This window comes from Peromyscus californicus, unplaced genomic scaffold, assembly GCF_007827085.1.
Source record: "Peromyscus californicus insignis strain IS unplaced genomic scaffold, ASM782708v3 Scaffold_24__1_contigs__length_46423439, whole genome shotgun sequence".
Classification (NCBI taxonomy): Eukaryota; Metazoa; Chordata; class Mammalia; order Rodentia; family Cricetidae; genus Peromyscus; species Peromyscus californicus.
In genome coordinates, this window is record NW_026294535.1 from 4,311,309 (window position 1) to 4,331,778 (window position 20,470).

General features: G+C 42.9%; 1 protein-coding gene and 1 pseudogene across 2 annotated transcripts in view; one reads left to right on the forward strand and one right to left on the reverse strand.

The window, feature by feature from the left end:
• Positions 1-10: 10 nt before the first annotated feature.
• On the forward strand, positions 11-4,031 carry LOC128119617 (SIN3-HDAC complex-associated factor-like; annotated as a pseudogene).
• Positions 4,032-4,043: 12 nt separating this feature from the next.
• The window catches only part of LOC128119610 (disks large homolog 5-like), a 44,936-nt gene continuing 28,509 nt past the window's right edge, over positions 4,044-20,470 (reverse strand). The window contains exons 2-6 of one of the 2 annotated variants that reach the window (XM_052752977.1): positions 12,805-12,964; positions 11,530-11,661; positions 10,698-10,881; positions 6,116-6,225; positions 4,044-4,900 (exon numbers count right to left, since the gene is read on the reverse strand). In XM_052752977.1, coding sequence (XP_052608937.1) covers positions 4,891-4,900; positions 6,116-6,225; positions 10,698-10,881; positions 11,530-11,661; positions 12,805-12,964 — 596 coding nt within the window. In that variant the 3' untranslated portion in view covers positions 4,044-4,890. Of the gene's footprint in view, positions 4,901-6,115; positions 6,232-10,697; positions 10,882-11,529; positions 11,662-12,804; positions 12,965-20,470 lie in introns of both variants that reach the window. The other variant, XM_052752976.1, reaches the window with a different exon arrangement.

The following is a 20,470-nucleotide window of genomic DNA, read 5'->3' on the forward strand; positions in this document are numbered from 1 at the left end:
GGACCTTCTGACTACAAAATAGAGGGAGATAATAAAAGTGTTATAAATATGGGGAGTTGTTTTTGTTCTATTAAAATAAATTGCATAATGAGGAGCAAACAATGAATGAGAACTATGAAGTATATCCCATCAAACTCATTTTTTCCCCCTGTGGTTCGACTCTATCTCTTTTGCTACAACCATTAAAATAGCTCCACACTACCACTTTAAGAATTTTGACAAGTATATACACGTTCACATTTTTTTATCGTTAATCTGCCTTAGCATTTTTGTTTCATTACTGCTCTAGGATATACCATTTGGGTAGGTTTTAGAATTTTTTTAACGTAGGCAGCATATAAATCAGCAAACTTGCTGGATTCACTGTGGGCACAGTGAGTGCTTGCAGGGGTTTTCTCGGTGCAGCCTGCCCTGTGTGGATGCTGCTGCACGTGGAAGCTATTGCCCAGAAGGAAATGTGTTTGGTTTTCACAAGCCAAAGGTGCACTGAAGAACAGAGGACTGCTGTATCTGCAGAGCCAAGTCTTCCAGCTCTTGGTTCATGGACAGTAAACATTACAAAAAGGATTTTCAGAGCTCTTTTGGGTTGCACATGACATCTGCAGTGTCTGTGTGTTGCTTGTGGAAAGATGGAAGAAGTTGCCAGCTGATCCAGAAAAACAAAGCAAAACAAAAAACAAAAACAAAATAACAACAAAAAAACCAACAAAACTGGAATCATGTGGTAGATGCAAGGGCAGGACCCAGTCTAAAGGCAACATTTAAAACAAAAAAAAAAGTGAGAACTCTATCTGGAAACAGGATGAAAAGCAATCACATGAGTAAACTGTGGAAGGAATTTAAACACCACAATCCTGATGCTCATAGCACCTCCAGTGCCTCTCCAGCCCAGTCTCTGCTTCAGTAACCAGTCAGATCAAGGCTCAGATACAGAGATGGCTTCCAGCTCTAAGAGGACTCCAGTTTTTCCTTTTTAGATATTACCTACTGGAAAAGACAGAAATACATTGTGGGATCACCTCTAAGGGCAGTTTTGGCAGAGTTCTCATTGACACCCATCTCTTCAAGCCTTGCTGCAGCAGAAAGAAAGCAGCTGCTGTGAAGTCTGAGGAGGAGGGGCTGGCACCTCTGCCCATCTCCACTCAGGAGTAGTGACTGAGGTAAGTAGAAGGGAACAAAGATTGATTTCAACTTTGAAAAGACCACAAAGTAACAAACTGACCCTCCTATTTTTAACTTGGATACCTATTATTCTGCCAAAAGACATTTTATATAACAGTTTTAATGTGTTACCCATTCCCCATACAACAAACTCAGAAGCCAGTGTCTAGCTTACTGCAAGAAAAAAAAGTATACATAATATTTAAGATGCTGAGTATTTCATTGGAAAGCTGAATGGTGTTGTAAAGTACTATTTAAGTGTTTTTGCTTGTTTAATACCTCCAAATGAATGAAATTAGGGGATTTCAGGGGCCAGAGGGTGCCATTATTCTATGATAAACCATATGTAGTTTAGTCTTTCTGTGGAAAGGTTGTGGTTGAGGCATTTAAAAATGTCTGGCTACACTTATTTTTCCTCATGATAATTTGTCATAATTCAGTAGCATGGCCTGCCTCTAGAGACAGCTAAAAATTTTGGAATGCTTCAGCATTACCAAACTTCTGATGATTCAGACCTGTACTACTGACTATTAAGCAGGGGAGACTGAGATTTCTCCAAATAGCTTGGAGGAGGAAGCAATTTCTGAACACACAGGTAGCATCGTGTCACCTCCCTTCATCTTAATATTTGATAAGAAGACTTTATGTGAATCTTCTAAAACAGAACCAGAGCTCCTTTGGGGGAAGGCAAGTCTGTAGGATGGGCAAGGTCCTATACAGATAGTATCAAAACATCACCATACAGTAGAGAACACGTGGTTAGAAACCACTTATTAGAATGTGTAAGTCCTGGGGATGCACGGAGCATAGCTGATGCTGCTTGAGGGACATTTCTTAGAGAACTTGCAGTGTATAAATAATTGACATTGCTGCTACATGACTGTCTGCGACTCACTGAAATCTGTATGATTCAGTTCTATCTCTGGATTTCCTCAGTTGACCTTTGTGGAGGTTTTATCTATAGAGTAGCCCTTTGCCTTGTCTTGACCTTATTAGGATTTAGGCTTTTGTTGCTTTTCTCCCACTATTTAAAGTAGGCTAAAGAGAAGAGTTGTATATTGAGATTGAATTGGTTAGTTGAGTTGGTTTCTTGGAGTTGGGCTTCTGAACATCCAGGTAGCTGAATGGAATGCCTCACATTAAGATCTCAGAGAGGGTTTCTCCGTAGAACACTCCTGAAGCTGTCCAATGGCTTCTTCTCAAAATTCAGGAAAAAACAATACTGCCATGTCAGACATCTAGAGGGAAGGGTACATGCTGACTTAGTATTCTGTCACTCATGATTATTTTGAAAACTGGATTGTTAAAGTCTGTTAGTGTTTCACAACAAGGAGAGCCACAGTTTTTATGACAACCTTTAGTTTTATAGTTTTACATTGTGTGCTTCTCCCTTTTGTGAAAAATCTATCTAGTACAAGCCACCGTATGCACAGAGTGCCCAATGATTGAGCATCTCTATTTCTGCATTTATATATTTATTATTAGACCTCAACTGCAGTCTTCTCCCACTCAACTCTCTGCCTGTAAACATACTGTATTTAGGCATGCACTTTGTATTAATATACTAACTCTACAAATATGTCTTAAACTTTTTATACACTTGGATAGTTATTATCAAAACCATTACTGTAGGGTATTGAATAAATTTAGTTTTATTAGAAAAAATAAAATAAACAAACTTGATATTTGAAGCCAAAGTAGGATACTGAATTCTGATGTAGCCTGAGAAAAATCTGGAGATAATATTTAAAAGTAAAAGTAGATGAAGTAGCCAGGCGGGGGTAGTGGCGCACGCCTTTAATCCCAGCACTCGGGAGGCAGAGCCAGACAGATCTCTGTGAGTTCAAGGCCAGCCAGGGCTACCAAGTGAGTTCCAGGAAAGGCGCAAAGCTACACCGAGATACCCTGTCTTGAAAAAAAAATAGCTGAAGCTTTTCATCTGCCAAGTAGCATTAAGTTAGTTGGTAATACTTACCTATTTTACTTTAATGTATACTTGTGTGTGAATGTTTTGCTTGCATGTATATCTGAGTACCAGAGGCATGCTTGGTTTGGAGGTCAGAAGAAGTCATTGGGTCCTCTGGAATTAGAAATTCAGATGGATATGAGCCCCCTTATGTGTGCTGGGAACCAAACCCAAATGCTCTTAACTACTGAACTATCTCCACAAGCCCCAAACTCATACTTCTTAAATTTAGCAGATGGAATTGGTATTCTGAGTAACCTATCTGAGACAGCCTTATGGAATTTTATGAAATGTTTTGTGTCATAAACCAACGGGAAACACCATTTCAGAGATTGGAATGAATCCTTCAGGCTTTGTTCACAATATTCCTAATGGAAGCAGATGACAGTGCCAGAGCAGGTCATTACTCTACATCTCCCCAATGCACCAGTCATGCTAAAGGAGTGAGAGGTCAGAAGGCATCTCCAGTATTCATACTTGCAGCTCAGCAGTTCCCCTCTGCTGTGGGTAGTGGTAAACTTTGTTCATGCATTTCAAGGCCACTTTCACTGTTTTGCTATCCCAGAACCACAATGGGCAATTGTAAAAGGGCATGTGGAAAGGACTAATGTAGTGCAGAAGGGAGATTCCTTTCTTTCCAGAAGCTCATCATTGTTACATTCTCTAAATCCGGCTGTTAACATAAAGGCTAGGTCATGAAGACTGGCGTTAGACCATGCCATCCACATTCAAGGTGTCAACCCCCTATGTAGCCCTGGTTAGATGGGAATTCACTTTGTAGCCAAGGCTCCTGGAACTTGCAGAGATTCATCTCTGCCTCTGAGTTCTGAAGTTACAGGAGTGCAACACCATGCCTGAATAAAGAAGAGTTGTAAAAGTAAAGAGTTGGAAATTGCTTTTTTATTCATAAAAGTCTTCAGTGGGGACTTTTTAAAAGGCAGTCAGTAAATGCAGTGTATATATTTACCAACTGTTAAAACACTGACAAGAATAAAAGAATTAACAAAAAAATAACAAAATTTCTAACTAAACTAAACTAAAAACACCAAGCAAACAAAACCCCAGCAAAGAAAAGACCCCTCCAAAAACTTAAGCTACAAATGTTCTTCTACTCTAGACTCAACGAATCAATGGAGTACATTTGGCTTTCCAAAGCACCAAAGATGACTCAGACCTCCTCTATAAGTTCTTTCTCAGGACCAGTCATGCCAGTCCAGGCTGTGACACTGGAGAATCCCTAGTCATTTTCTTGATGGAAGATCTGATGACTGACTAACATAGGTGTGAGGGAGTGCTGTAGTATCTGCAGTGCGTCATCTTCAGCAACACTTTCACGTGACATGGAGATGGCTTCAGCATTGCCCTGGGGAGGGAATCCTATTCTTCTCCATGTGGTATGTATAGATAACAGCATGACAGCCATGCAGGCTTTCTTGTCAGATTTCTCACCACATGTGGAGGACTCAGACAGTTTACTAAAGACATGGAGAGTAAACTGACAGAGTAACTCTGGTTCACCAACATACCCTCCCCATGCTGCTGTGTCCCGTTTGAGGGCCACTTGTTAATAGATGTCTGGGTTCTGAGTAATCTTGGCAGGTCCTCTGTAGCTCAAGCTTCTTTCTGATGATTTATTTTCTCCTGGAATAATGCACCAACATTATTTGGTAGGTTGCTGGTAGGTTGGGATTTTCCTCACTGGTTAGTTCACAGCTACAAGATGTCTTTTGTTGAGGAGGTGTTGATGCTAGAGTGGAGTTCTCTTAAGTGGTGCTGTCAGAGAAAGAATAGAAATTATTCCTATAAGCATCCTATCTCTGCCATGGCCTAGACAAAACCAGGGCCTATTCACTCACAGGACACCAATGTGAAGGAAGAAAGACCACCCCCACGAATGCCATGGTTGCAGGGGATAGGAGTCCATGGTGGCTCTTTTGCCTGGTGCACTTAGTGTCCCTGCTGAAGCAGGTTTGTCTTCAGCAGGCTCTGACCCTGGGCTGTGGCCTGTTCTAGATCACGTTGGAGATTTTTAAACCTAGGAGAGGAAGGCAGCTGAAACACAGGGCCTGGTGGGACTTGCCATGCCAGCATTTGACAATCAACTTTACCTTTCAGATGAGCTTATTCCTTTCTTCCTAAAGAGAGAAGGGCCAGAGAGCAGCTGGCCCTGAATTTTTTCTCAGCCTTTAAAAATTGCTAGAGATTGAACTGAAAATTATACACCTAAACTAAAAACAAAAACAAAAAACAAACAAAAAAAAAACCCCAGCACATTTCTCCAAAAGTTCAGATACATTATTTTTGAAAAAAAAAAAAAATAGCAGCATAGCAATGTCAGAGTCACAGTTGAGGAGAGATATGCATGGCCTTGAACAGATGCCAGGCAACTCAGCAACCTTGGAACCGAACTGTATGAGGCCCTCTAGTGGTGTCTACACAACACTGCAGTGTGCAGGCTCTGTTTACACCTTCAGCACAGAAAATTCCTTGGCTTCAACCTGTCAAACTCTAAACCTGCTTATTTCCAGAGAAACTTTCTCACAGCAAACAGATGCTCACTGCAGAAAACCTGTAATCAGTATGAAGGGGCTCCATGCAAATCTGCACAAGGCAAGGACCTTACCTCTAAAAGTGCCATCCTGAAGGAAAATGAAGAGGCAGGAGGGCACACTGTCTTCCATCTAACACTCTCCCTGTTAGGTTTGGGGCTGCCATGGGAACATGTGTGGGGAGACATAAAGATCAATGAACTCAGGACATATGAGAGCTCAGAAATGAAGAGGGGGACACAATCTCTAAAACGATTAAGGGATAATACGTATTTTTCCTGGACAGACATTTCTGTTGACTGAACGAGCTCATACACTCAGATGTTCTTTCCCTGGCTGTGACTGGAAGGCCATGTACATGGGCAGAAATCCAAATAGGAGAGAGATTCAGGTACAGGGGAACTACTGAGTGCCACTCCCTCCTGGCCTGGGGTCCTACCTCATCTGGGAGACAGTGAAGTAATGCTGCAGCTTTTCTGCCAAGACCTTGTGCTTGGAGACCAGATCTCTCTGCTTCAGCAGGTATTGCAGTCTGTCCTCCAATCTTTCCTGTTTCTGTTTAGTAGAAGATTATGTTCTTAGTGCACGGTTGAACACTCATATGCACACAGACACACACTCTCCTGAACACACACACTCTTGAACACACACATACAAGTGTGTACGCATACAAGCATACTACATTGCATTCACATGTTTAGTTTCCCAAATAATGCTAATATAAGAAAAGAGCACCCAGGACATTTAAGAAGAAACTGAACATTCCTTAGATGGAAGAACACAGAGGGCAGGACAGATAGACAGATCAGTCAATGAAGTGCACAAACCTTGTAAACCCAGTGCATGAACAAATGGGCTCGTGGGGGTGCTTGGCCTATAAGCCATGCCTGTTCATCAAGTTCCCCAGTCTGTGCACTAAGGGCTTGGATCCCCAGCATGGGACAATAGGATGGTGGTGAAGCAGCCAATAGCTTCACTCAGTGCTTCCCAGTGTCCTCCAAGGTAAACAGCTTCCTCCAAAAGGAGCTCTCTAAACCACAGGCTGCCTCACTTCAGACACAAAGCAATGAGCCCAGGAAACTAGAAAATCCTCAACCAGGTGCCAATATAATCCTTTCCTCCCTGTAAGGTGATTGTGTCAGGGATTTTGTTTGAATAAGAGAAGGCTGACTAAGTCACAGACAAATGATCGCATGTATTATTTCTTACTGAACAAGATTCCATGGAAAGCCCCGGACCACATTGTACTGTTACACTCACAGATGATAGGTATCTGAATAGTTTTGACTTCAGGGCTGTTCTGAAGATGACTGCTACAACCCTGGTGTCAGCTAGTTTCTCTGTGAACAACTTATTTCCCATTCCAGAATCACTGGGTTACATGGGGACTGCAGTTCAACTTTCTGAAAAATTGTACATAGCTTCTCATGGGGCTACACCATCTTACAACACCAGCAATGTCTGAGACTCTTTATTTCTCCTAACCCTCCATAAGGCCCATTTTAACTCAGACTTAACAACTTTGGAATAAAATCAGTTATAGAATGCTGCAGACACAGCAGAGGGTGAGTGCTTTAGACTATAATGAGCTTAAGTGGGATGCACTGAGACTGCCCTATTTTCAAACCTCAGCATGGCTATGGGACTTCTGCTCTGCTGAGATGCAACCACAAGCACCCCTGCAATTCAGAATCTCTCAGGGAATAAAATTCAGGCCAAGCTTCAAGGCCAAGGTTAACACAGCAATGGTGAGGCCAAGGTGGAAAGAAAATGGTAGCAGGCAATAAGACTGAGAATAAAGCTTTCTCAGTGGGGAACACTCCTCCATTTCTGGTGGGACTACAAACTTGTACAGCCTCGGTGGAATCAATATGGTGGCTCCTCAGAAAATTGGGAATTGATCTACCTCAAGACCCAGGTATACCATTCTTGGACATGTAACCAAAGGATGCTCTATCCTACCACAAGGACACTTGCTCAAATATGTTCATTGTGGCTTTATTCATAATAACTTCAAACTGGAAACAACCTAGATGTCCCTCAATGGACGAATGAATAAAGAACATGTAGTACATTTACACAAGGGAGTATTACCCAGGTGTTTAAAAAATGACATCCAACTGGCATTGCAAGCAAATGGGTGGAACTAGAAATAAACATCCTATGGGAGATAACCTAGACCCAGAAAGACAAGTATAATTTGTATTCACTTGTAAGTATATTATCAGTTGTTAGGTAAAGGATAATCAAGCTACATTCCACAGATACAAAGTAGTTAGATGAAGAGATGTCTCTAGAGGAAACACATGGGTCTCCCTGGGAAGGAAAAATAGAACATATTTTTCAGGGGGACTTGGAGTTAGTGGGGGCAGGATTAGAAGGGATCATGTATTAGGGGGAAGGGATAGAGGGAGGGAGTATGGGGAGAGACAGCTGGAGTTGGGGGCCTTTAGAGCGTGTTGTGGAAAGCTAGTGCAGAGAAAACTTCCTGCAACCTACATGGGTGATCCTAGTGAGTATTCCTAGTAATGGAGCACACAGAGTCTGAACTGACCATCTTCTGTAGCCAGGCAAGGCTACAGGTGAGACTGGATTGCAGTCAGTCGAACTGTTGGGAAGCGGATTCTGTGGAGATCCCTAAACAACCCATATTGATGCTAGGACAAAGTGCTCCTCTCTGAAAACTGACAGTGGGGTACCATTGTTGTGGGCAACATCTACACAGTTCATTGAACATAGAGAGATCAAGCTGTTGCCTTCATGGAGCTCTCACCCCTATCTTCTATTCTGTTTGGCCTGGAAAGGTACTCTGCAGGCTACAGAAAGAGAAACATGGACACCAACCAAGCCACAAAAACCTCAACATATAGTCTGTCCTCCCTGCAAGATGTTCTGGGGCTATGTTGGCACAGAACTTGACAGAGTGGCCATACAATGTCTGTTTAACTTGAGGCCCATGGAAGGAAAAGCAGTCCAGCCCTACACTGCCAGCAAGGTCAGGAATTGGAGACCAAATAGCCCACAGACCTAGGGTAGAACCAAATGTAACTAAAAAAAATCAATAAAATGATTGCTAATATTCTTAATGATATTCTGCTATACTCATAGATTGGTGTCTTGCCAGTTGTCATCTGCTGGAGAGGTTTCTTCTAGCAGCAGATGGGTGCAGAGACCCACAACCAGTCATTGTGTGGAAGTGGGAATCTAACTCGAAACTCTCTATTAGGTCACATGGCCCAGTGAATCATCTAAGCAGAGCTCACATGAACTCACACAGACTGATGCAGCAAACATGGAGTGTGCATGTGTCTGCACCAGCTTCTCTGCGTATATGTTGGAGTTTTGATGGGACACCTAAAAGTAGGAGTGGGTTTGTCTCTGACTCTTTTGCCTCCTCTCTGACATCTTTCCTCCTATTGGATTGCTTTGTCCAGTCTATATGATGGCTTTTGTCTTGTCTTATTTTTGTTTTGTCTTATCTTGTTTTGTCATCTTTGGCTGTTATCTCTTGGAGGCCTGTTCTTTTCTGAAAAGAAGCCAAGGGGGAGCAGATCTGAGGAAGAGGGGAGGTTTGTGGGCACTGGGAGGAGTGGAGGGAGGGGAAACTATGGTTGGGAACTATTGTATGAGAGAATGATCTATTTTCAGTAAAAAAGAAATAAAATATTCACTCAATAAAAATAAAAATAAATTGTTTAATAGTTATAACACTCTAAAATAGTTATTAACTATGTAGTATCTACCCAAAGGAAAGCTTAAAATTTCCTTCCACTAAAATATTAACAAGGTGCTGAAATTCCTATGATTTGATGGCATATAATCATTTTCATATATAGCAGTGAGTTGCAGGCTGTGAATAATGGGCAGCAGGTAAGATTGCCTTTCCTGTGGAGACTGAATTTCGGGGACAAATCAATAGGAGGGTTTGGATGCTGCCTCCTGCAGGAAAATCCTCTTCTATTGGAGGTCTCAGACACAAGAAGAGCTGGAGGGTTGGTTACCCAGAGCAAAAAGCAGCTGTAATGTACGAGATGCATAAAAGGTAATAACTTCCTCAGTTCCTTCAGGACAGACATCTTATCTGTTTGTTCCAGGTAAAGCTTACTTCCTGGCATTTATGTGACTCCCAAGAAATATTCTTGAAAAGCAACCATTATGTTATTCTTTTTAAAGCTCCCTGTCTACTAATGATGACACATCTAAATTATATTTTCACTGATGTTTTTGAGATCACTAATAATTTAGCACCTATGTCTTAAAAACACAAATTTATAATCCATTGACTTTTGACATTTGGTTTAAGTATTAGTTTTAATTGAAGTATTTAGACTAGGTTTGAGCCTGTAAATGCACACCCATCATCCTAGCTACTCAGAGGCTGAGACAGAAGAACTGAATATCAAGGCTAGTCTGAACTGTACTGTGAGTTCAAAGTTAATCTGTGCAACTTGGTGTGACCATTAATTAGGATTTTAAAAGACTGGGGATATAGCTCATTGTTAGAACATGTAACAAGCATTTGCAAAGCCAGGGGTTCAATATTATTTTAATAATTAAATAAAAGCATGGGAGGCCTGCTACTTTTTGAAGGGAAATTAAGGAGGAGTGGACCTGGGGTAGGAGGGATCTGGGGGTGAAGGAGTGGGAGGAGGGGTGGAGGGGGAACTGATGTTGAGATGTAACATTTGAGAGAAGATAAAAAGGGTGACAATGAGAACCACTCCTTTGGCATTTTCACAGGGCACTGCTCCTTCAAAGCTGTTTCCAACATGTGATCTCACAAGAGGCTAACTCTCCAGAAAGACTTAGGAATGATCACAGAAACCAACAATTGGATGAGATGTTGGTGATCTGATGGATAAGTGGGTGGATGGTCCCATGAGTGTGTGTGTGTGAGTGTGTGAGTGTGTGTGTGTGTGTGTGTGTGTGTGTGTGTGTGTGTGTGTGTGTGTGTTTGCATGTGGATGCACATCTGTATGATTAAAGATGGTGGGCAGCCTGCACACAATACCTCAGCCTACCTGCTTTTCCTTGGCCCAGAGGTCATAGATCTTCTCATGGGCCTCCCCACAGAGCCTCCTCAGCTCCTCACAGGACTCTTGTAGTGAAATCTGCTCCCCCCTCAGCTTTCGGTTCTCCTCTCTCAAGATGCTCACTTTTTCCTTCAGATGAGTCCACTCACTCAGGAGCTGGCTGTGCAGGATGCTGAACCACCACAAAGAACAAGGTGAGCCCCATCCAGCCTCCATATGCCACTCCCACATCATCCATGCAAGGTCCCATGCCCAGACTAGAGTTCACTGTAGCCATGCATAAGCTAGTAGCTGGCAAAAGCCAGAGAAGAGCCAAATTCCAGAAAGACTCAGACTGTTTCTGAAAACCCTGAAACTGAAAGGGATCCATGTACTTCTGAGAGCAGGGTTTGCCTCCCCCAACATGTGCTTAACTGTTCATGGTATTGGGAAAACAACAGCAGGTAGAGGGTAAACATTCTTGATGGAGGACAGAAGACCCCAATAGGAATATATTCCATCTATGGGTCCATGGGAACCAGCTCTGTAAGCCCCTGCCAGAGCCCCAGAGACACACAAATGCCTGATACCCCATCATGGTGCTAATAGTTTTTCTATCTAGAGGCCTCTGAGGCTGGCAGGACAATGATGGGAGTGGCTCACAGACACTTCCCTCTTGGCAAAACTGGTCCAAGAGGCCCAAGTCAAGAGTACAAGGCAGACTGCTTGCTATGGGGCACACAGGCTAGAACCAAAGGCCTCACTTTGGTTCAAAGACAAAAACATGGTAAGAAGCAGTCACTCCCAAGTAATGGGGGTCGCAGTGAAGTCAGTTACTCACCTGTAGGAGACCGTTTCCTCGGTCAACTCCTTGCACTTGTTCAAGGCCTCACGAATCTCATTAGGGAATTTCTCCAGGTCCACCATCACTTTTTTATGCTCCATATTCAACATCTCCAGCTCAAAATTCAGCCTGTGGTAGGGCATGGCCCAGGAACAAAGAACCCCATGAACACAGGACCCAATGATCATATAAATTCAGGCAGTGTCCTCAACTACCCCAGCACAGTTGATGTCACATTATGGCACCTATAAAGTAAGACAATGTGGTGTTTATTAAACTCACTGTCCTGGCCTCAGACCAGCAGTCAGGTGGTGCTAAGACAGTGAGCCAGGGCTGCATGAGTGCCACCACTGGGACTGGAGGAATTGATTAGCTCTCTAAGAAGTCCTCAGGAGTCTGAGTCACAAGTCTGGGGCCACCAGAAATCTATGATAATGTTGTTCGTGTCTTCAGAATGGGGATTTTTGATCCCAGGTTCCTATTGCTACATGGATGCCCAGATCACATAATCAGTATTTTCAGGGAGTAGACCCAACTTAAGGATACATTTATAAGTCTCCAGTGGATTCCAATGGGCTGCCAACATGAGCACACAGGCCAAGAACACTGTTGCTCACAGTGAGTTACTGACATTGCCTGGAAACTTCCTAACACAGGAAGAACCACATGCCCTGCCAGAGACTTGCAACTGCCAGGACTGGATACACACACACACACACACACACACACACACACACACACACACACACGCATAGATACACTGAGGGTGCCAAATAAATATAGGGAGGTAGCCTTGTCTCAGAGTATAAGGATCAAGACCAGAGAGGAGCAGTGATGAAGTTCAGCCTTCAAGCACACACTGAGATGGACCAAGTGGCACCTGGCCCCTCCTACTGCTTCCAAAAGCCACCAGCACCCAAGCACCTGCTGGTCAGAACAAAGAATCACCATAAACTCACAGCACATAGCATCTCCCATAAGTCAACACCTGTCAAAGACTCTTGAAATGCATGTGAGAGCTCACACACTACTGCCCTTATCCCCAGACTGTGATTCAGGTCACAAGCTCTGCTTTTCATTAGGAGGAAGAGGTGCAGCCTATATCCCCATCTCACTCCCAACTAGGCTTCTGTTCTGCCTCTCAGATGCACTCAGAAAAATTAGCTTGGGCATGAGGATACCCTGAAGGCACAGCCTCCAATGACCTGAGGATTGCTGGGGTTGACTCAGTAGGATCAAGATAGTCACCATAAAACTGGACATAATGACTACCTGTTGTTCAAATCATTGTTGGTGAAATTGGCCAGGATTATAGAGAGTTCATTCCTTTCATTGGTCATCATCTGTAGCTGACGGGTCAGTTTATCCACCTTGTTCATCTGCTGTTCTTGCTCAGTGAGGGAGGTTGGAGTTGATGCCTTTCCAGTAGTCCCTGTATAAAGATAAATATAAGTGAATTTGTACAGTTGTATGGCACAGGGCCAGGAGAGATCATGTTGAGTCCCAAGAGGCCTGAGAAAGTGGGAATGCATGGAACCCAGTGAAGACCCAAAGAGCAGGACAGCTGTCCTCAAGTTGGGGCTCATAAGCCATGTCTCTGTCCCCAGTCACTATGGCTAGATATGTGCACCAGCCCCTACTGCAGCTCCACTGTCCCTGGAAGGCATATGTTACCCAGCCATGCAGCTCTGGAAATACCAGCTCATATCGGATGTGAGACAGGAAAGTCCTGAAGTCCCTAGTGCTTAGCACCACCAATCCCTTTTCACCTGTGTCCAGGACTAAAAGTAACTGAATGCCTGAGACCTTGGTGCATGGATAGGGAGTTTCCCTCCTTGGTATTCACATCAGATATCCATGGAACCTAAAGGAATCCACTGACAATGAACTGTAGGAACACCCTACCCTGACACCTCCTTAGTCTGTGACTCCTGCTGGCCTTCTTTGCCACTCAAAATGAAATTAAGGAACTCCCAGAACAGCAGCTGCAGCCTTGAAAACTCCTTGCTCTCTGCCAACTAACCATCAGAAATCCTTGACACTGAGTCTACCCTTTCAGGAATCCAGAGAAGCAGCATATACCTATCTCTTTTTAAGAACCCAGCTACTGAACCCTATTTTTGGAAGGTCCACCCCAAGCCTCACCTCCTCCTTAGAAAGCAAGATCTCTCTGTCAATCAGTGTGCTCAATCTTGCCAACATGTCTTCTGGTGAACCCTATAAGCACTTAATGTATGCCCCTAGGACAGTTGGTGTTATCACAACCATGGTGAATTCACAGATCTTGTCAAGGGCTCTCCAGGAGACAATAGAATGTTCAGAGGAGGGACTGTTAGAGTCACTGCCAACTGTCATCACTTGTTTGATAACTATCCTCTTCCTCAATTCACTAAAAAGCCAAGCTTCCCTTTCCAATAACCTTCCCTGAGACACAGGGGAAGGCCTTCAGCACCTTCAGCATCAAGAGATCTCTGATTCATTAGAAAATTTTCTCTAGTTCAATCGGTGGAGGTGAAGACTCTCTTTCCAAACACTCTCCAGGAATGGGCTCTTCCCTTCCTTAAGATCTCTAATCAATAAGATGAGAAGTAAAGGATACTAAGAAATCAGCTCAGGATGATGGGGGAGGAAGATAAGTTCCATGAAGTGAATGAAGATATCAGCAAAGATGAACAGGGGTGTTACACTGTGGGTGAGTGGTGGGAGATTATGAGTGTCTTGTCAGACCAAAAATAAGTCACATAGGTAATGATGAAAATTTCTCCAAAACTTCAGCAGAGTACACTCCATCCACCATGATGTTAGCAAAGGTGTGACCACCTAGTGACAGGACAGGCTGGAGATACCTAAGGACTACACATCCTCAGGTGAGCCCTAAGACACCAAGAACAAACACTTGCAGGTAGAGTGATGGCCCATTCCTGCGCCCAAGGTAGAGAAAAGATGACTGGCTAGTGAGCGGGCAGGAACTCAGGAACCTTAGGGGTCACTGAAAATGCAACAATGCTTGGTGCAAGTGGCTATGAGGTAAAATGTGAGACCCTCACAACTTTGGCCAAGGGACTTTACTCTGCCTGTTATAAGTATTACTCAACCAAACAATGTCCACTGAGGGTGAAGTTCAGTGCTGTAACTGAAGCCTCATTCTCCCTTCTATGCTTCCTTCCCACTCGAAGTGAAAGCAGAGGGCCCTGAGCAGAGCAGCTGCAGGCTTGACCATTCCTGGCTCTCTGCCAAACTATCCACCAGAAATCCTCAACTCCAGGTCTGCTTTTTAGGAACTCAGAGAAGTGTAATAGGTCCATTACTTCCAAAATGCTCCAAGATCTTGAGTCCCATCTGAAAAACCAAGCTGAAGCCTTCCTCCTTCAGGAAGCTCCCCATCCCTTGTTCAGGACTCACTGTGCTTTACCCGGAACCATTTATTTCTTGATTTGTGGCACTGAGAATGAAGTCCAGCTTCCTTCTGCCTCTCTCTAGTCTCATTATGTTCTCCCTTATGTCTCCCAAGGAGCCTGGTCAGTCTTGCCAACATGGCTGCAAGTGAAAATCTTAAGGCAATGAACAGATGCCCCAATGGCAGTTGGTGTTACCACAACACTGGTGACATCACATAGAATGCCAGGGCTCTCCAGGATACAGTAGAATGTCCAGGGAGGAGTCGGCTGATGTCCACAGTACAGCCTTTATCTCCCTGATAACTACTTCACTCCAAACTGATCTGAAACCAAGGTGCCATATCAGAAACCTCCCTGGGAGGTCACACAGAAACTTCTTTGGAACACCCTCTTTCCAAAGTCAGAGATCTAGCTCTCTGCTTCATTAGAAACTATCTATGGGGAGTTGAAGGCTCACTTTCAAAACACTGTACAGGAATGGCTCTTCCCTTGCTTCAGATCCATACTCAGTATGATGAGAAATAAATGATGCTAAGAAATTGGGTCAGGATGATGGGGAGTAGAAGCGATGAGTCCTCTGAAGTAAACATCATGGGGGAAGATGCTCAGACTTTTAGAGATTCGTGAGTTCAAAACAAAGAGAAGTCACATAGGTAGTAATAAACATTTCCCCTTGAGAGTAAACAGAGCTCACTCAAGCTATGAGGCTGTGAGTGAAGATGTGATTAGCTGGCACAGCCATATCTGAACGGAATGGCAGAAGTTATAAAGCCAGCACAGCTGCTTGACAAAGATCCAGCAAAACTGAGCCACATCATGGTTGCCATGCCACCTTTGGTTTACATCTCCACCTGTTACATACTTGGGTCACTTTTAATATTTGCACAATTTGAGGATATTGGGTTGATGGAAAATTCCTTATGAATCATTTATGCCTTCTCCCAGGAATGTTGCTTCTGAGCTTACCCAGGAAAGTCCTGAACATACTATTCCTGCCTTGCATTTAGGGAGATAAGACTTTGCCTAGCAGATTCTCAAAATGTAGTCTTGAGACTATCAGTCTCTGGATGACAACCCTAACCCTTTTCTACAGAAAAGAGAGTCGCATTGGTCAGCTAGCTTTTTTCCTTCCTTTTACATCCTTCAGGTAACCAGGGGACAGCCTCCTCAAGCTCATTTAGAGTGGCACAGGATACAGCTTAGTTTCACAACCCTCAAGTCTGACCTCAGAAGCCAAGAGAAAATTGGCACAGTTCACAAACACTCATGTGGATGGAGATGCCCAGGTCATCTGCCTGATCACTCTAGAACCTTGCTGATGCTGGAAGTGAGATGCGGGGGACAGCACATAGCCACTATATTCTAGAAGAAGCAAGCCATCTTCTCTAATATCATCCCAGGACACTCAAAGCTTGCAGGAAAGACCCAGGTTCTGTTTTTGTCCACTGCCTCTTAAAGCCCTTAATATTGTGAGGTACATAAATGTATTATCTCTGCTTAGACATTTTCCTAGAAAAGAAAACTGATGTACCCAAAACATAATGACTTCTGATGTCTCTGGCTCTAACAGAGTTTTTTTCTAAGTGTGTACTCTTTAGTAAAATGCAACTTGTGTCTTCTATTGCTTAACATTTCCCTTCTTTGCATAGTACACACCATCAGGAGTTTGGCTAAATCATCAGAGAATGGGCTAATGCAGCCATCATCCCTTTGCTTGAACATTATTGAGTGATGTGCCCTAACAACTACAGCCCTTTATGTTACCTTCACATTTATATTCTAAAAAGATTTCAGAGATCTTACTTACACATATTCTAACAGATGGGTCCTTAAGGGATCTATGACTATTTACCATTAAGTCTGTGCAAATTCTCCATGCTTGATGCTTGCAGCCCTTGCCTTGGGCTGAACTTAGGACACACTTCCAGGAATAGAATTGTCTCAAAGAACTTAAAATAAAAATATGAATATAAAACTAAATTAACACAATATTTAAAATAAAAATGTTAGCCTTGTATTAATGATGGTACATAGACATCAGCATCTTTCCACATAGGTAGGAACCAGAAATACCTGAAAAGTGCATGTGCACAAAATGTACATGTTAATTTATCAAGTAGTTACTGAATGCACTGCTCCCATTAGAAATGGTAACCTCTGCTGATGTACAGAGCAGCAAATACTGACCTTGGAATATTCTGCAAGTTGTAATTCAAAGTATGAATTACTGGGACCTACTACTCAGATGCATTAATACAAATTTCACTGTATGATTGCTCTTGTAGAGTACCCAGGTTGCAGTCCACTCGCCAAAAGGTAGTTCACAGCCCTCTCTAACTCCAGTTCCAGAAGACATTTTGCCCTCTTCCAACCTCTTTGGGCAGTGCAATGATGTGCTACAGAGACATACATTCAGGCAAAACCCCCATACACATAAAATGAAAATGAAGGGAGATTTTTAGTGTCCTGGATCTTAGATTCTTACTGAAACATTCACAAACTATTCTCATGTGTAGGTTCATGTGTTATGCAGTTTCTGGTAACATTCTTATTGTTGATGATGTTTGAGACAGGGTCTCTGTATGTAGTCCTGAAACTCATCATGTAGCCTGTGCTGGCCTACAGACATCCAAATGCCTCTGCATCCATTGTGTTGGGATTACAAGTGTACATCACTATGCCTCACCTTTTTTTGGGTAACTTCTTTTTATTGTTTTCCTTTTGTCTTTTGAGACAGGATCTCACTCTACAGCCAAGACTATCCTAAATTTTACTCTGTAGACTAGGCCGACTTTGAATTCACAGAGTCTACCTGTCTATGCTTTCTGAGTCCTGGAATTTAAGGCACCAATTAGCATGTATGGCATGATTTTTGATGTGTATTTAACATATGGAGGAGAAAGAATATATTGATAGGAAAGAATTTAAGTACCATGGACTTAATGTAGTTAATCCTTCTATTTTCATATGAACTGTTATGTGGATTCCAGTTCCCAATTCAGACTCTCAGAGTGACAGGGAAGCAATCCCTCATTTCCACAAGTATCCCAGAGATTCCTGTACATTAACCTAAGTTCAGACTTGGTTTTCTGTCTTACCAGGTGGAATAGAAGTATATTTTATATTCTTCTGCTTTGATTGTGTTCAGCACTATCAGGCAGTTTGTTCAGTATACTCAAGAAGTAGTGATGTTCAGGAGGAGGTCATGTTTCTCACAGAGACACTTCTGTGTGGACTCTGTGAGCATGGCTGCTGCTGGGAACCTCAACTTCCTCTAATACTGAAATGACAGAGCCTGAAACACTTAGGAAGTGAATTCAAAAACAAATGAGGAGCAAAAGCTTGGGCTTGAACTCTAGACTGTCAGTATGCTGGTGAAATGAAAAGCCCCACATCCTTCCTTGTTCATTGACAGAGACGGAACTCAACAAAAATGTAAACTTGCTTTGTGAGACATCAAGTAATTAATGAAAATCACAGTGTACCAGAGGATGCACCCAAACCTCCTCACCTCTCTAGGCATAGAAACTGCTCTATGATTAGAAGAAATATCCTGGGTGAACAAACTCTGGACTCTCCAGTCCCTCCTGTGTGGACTAAAGAAGTGGGAACTTGCCGAGTGTGGGTGGTGATTGAACCCCGAGCTTCCTACATGGTAGGAATCATTCCGCCAACTGAGCCATGTCCACAGCTATTGTCTTTTCCCCCTTTGCCTTTTCTTTCCTTTTTCTTTTTTTGATTTTTTTTGAGACAGAGTTTCTCTGTGTAACAGCTATGGCTGTTCTGGAACTTGCTTTGTAGACCAAGCTAACCTCGAACTTACAGAAATTCACCTGCCTCTGCTTCCCACAAGCTGGGATTAATGGCATGCACCACCACTGCCTGACTGCTTTTTCTTTTTTCAACAGTTAATCTCAATGTGTATCTCACAGAGGCATGCAATCTATCTCGTTTTGGTCTCTTAAGTGCAGAATGGAGGGAACCACACTCAACTTGAGGAATTTTTCTCCTGGGGGTTGCACTGTTCAAGTTACCTCTGCCAGCAGTTCATTACACATCCTCACAGGTATATTGTCTATCTGCTGAGGCACCTCTGAGGAAGTTTTCAACAGCTAGGCATGTGGCTTCTCTGAGTGTACCCCCAAGCCAATTCCAACAGTGTAACCAGCCCTGCAGGATCTTCCCAGGTGTGTTTCCATGCTCCTGTATTTAAGCCAGGTGATCCTCCCTCCTTCCCATTCAAACGATGTCATTTCCCAGTAGTATTTTATTTCTCAATATGATGAAAAGGGGGTTTTTAATGAAGGAATGAGACATTCCTGTGCAGTCTTTGGAAAACAAGCACTTGGTTCCCCACATATGAAATACTTCCAAGAAGCCTACTTTGTTCCTGGTGTCCCAAGCTGATACCAGAAATAAAATGACTGAGGAGAGCATTCTGGGTATTCCTCCCAATGGCAGTAATAGGGTTGAGAGAGGATCTCAGCTGCAAAAACCCTTGAATCCTTCAAGAACAGCAAAGGCAGAAGAAGGCGGCAGCCATCAGAAATGGAAAGAAATGAACAAAAAACAGAGGTAAGACTAAAGAAAAAGAAGTCTATGAGCAGCCAGAGAAGGGGACCTAAAAGCTCTGGGTATCATAAGAGTTTAAATGCATGATCATGTCTCCTAGAACAAGAGTCTTATAGCCCAGGATGAAATCAGTAACACTGGGAATGGGCACGTGCATGATAAATCCCATAAAATCCCTGATCCATTGGGCCTCAGGAGAAATATAACACTAGAAGAAACCACTTGTCATTGTCCTTGCCTAGTCACTGTCCCTACTGATGCTCCCCAACAGGTAAAACAGCACAAGTTGCCAAAGAACAGCATTTGAAGAGTTTCTCCTTGTCTACCTATGGTTTTGGTCTGTTATAGAAAATGGGTCCTTGGCCATCTGAACCTTCATAGAACCATGATTTACTCCACTTTTTAGAATCGTGTACATTACCTTCCAATAAAGAGACTCAGCATTGCAGTACTCATCACGTGGATGATCCAATATAGGAAACTTCAAATTTAGACCTGTGAGGATATAGGAAACACAAATTGCATAATGAAGAGGGAATGCTACATCTTTACTAAGAATTAAATCACTGTGATGAAAACATTTCTTTTAGCTGATGCCATTAACTGACACATGCTTAGCATGTCTTGGAATTGATCAATGAGCGTGTGTATATAATCATCTCTTGTGCTGAGAAAATGGAGTAATGGGGGACAGGTAAGGGTTCCATCAACTCAAGATACTTCTTCCCTTGCTTCTTAGTTCTGGGTTTGCAGGTGTGCCTACCAAGATTGATAGGATTGGTGTAAGCATTGGGAAACCGTCCTACCCAATAAGACAACACCACTTATATTTCTCCAGAAACAGAAGACAAACCAACTAGGAGAAAGGGATATGAAAATTTGCCACTTTTCTCACATTAGTTCCCTCCTCCCTCTCTATTTACAACAATTTTGAGCCTGGAGTGATTTTCCATCTAAGTTAAATTGTC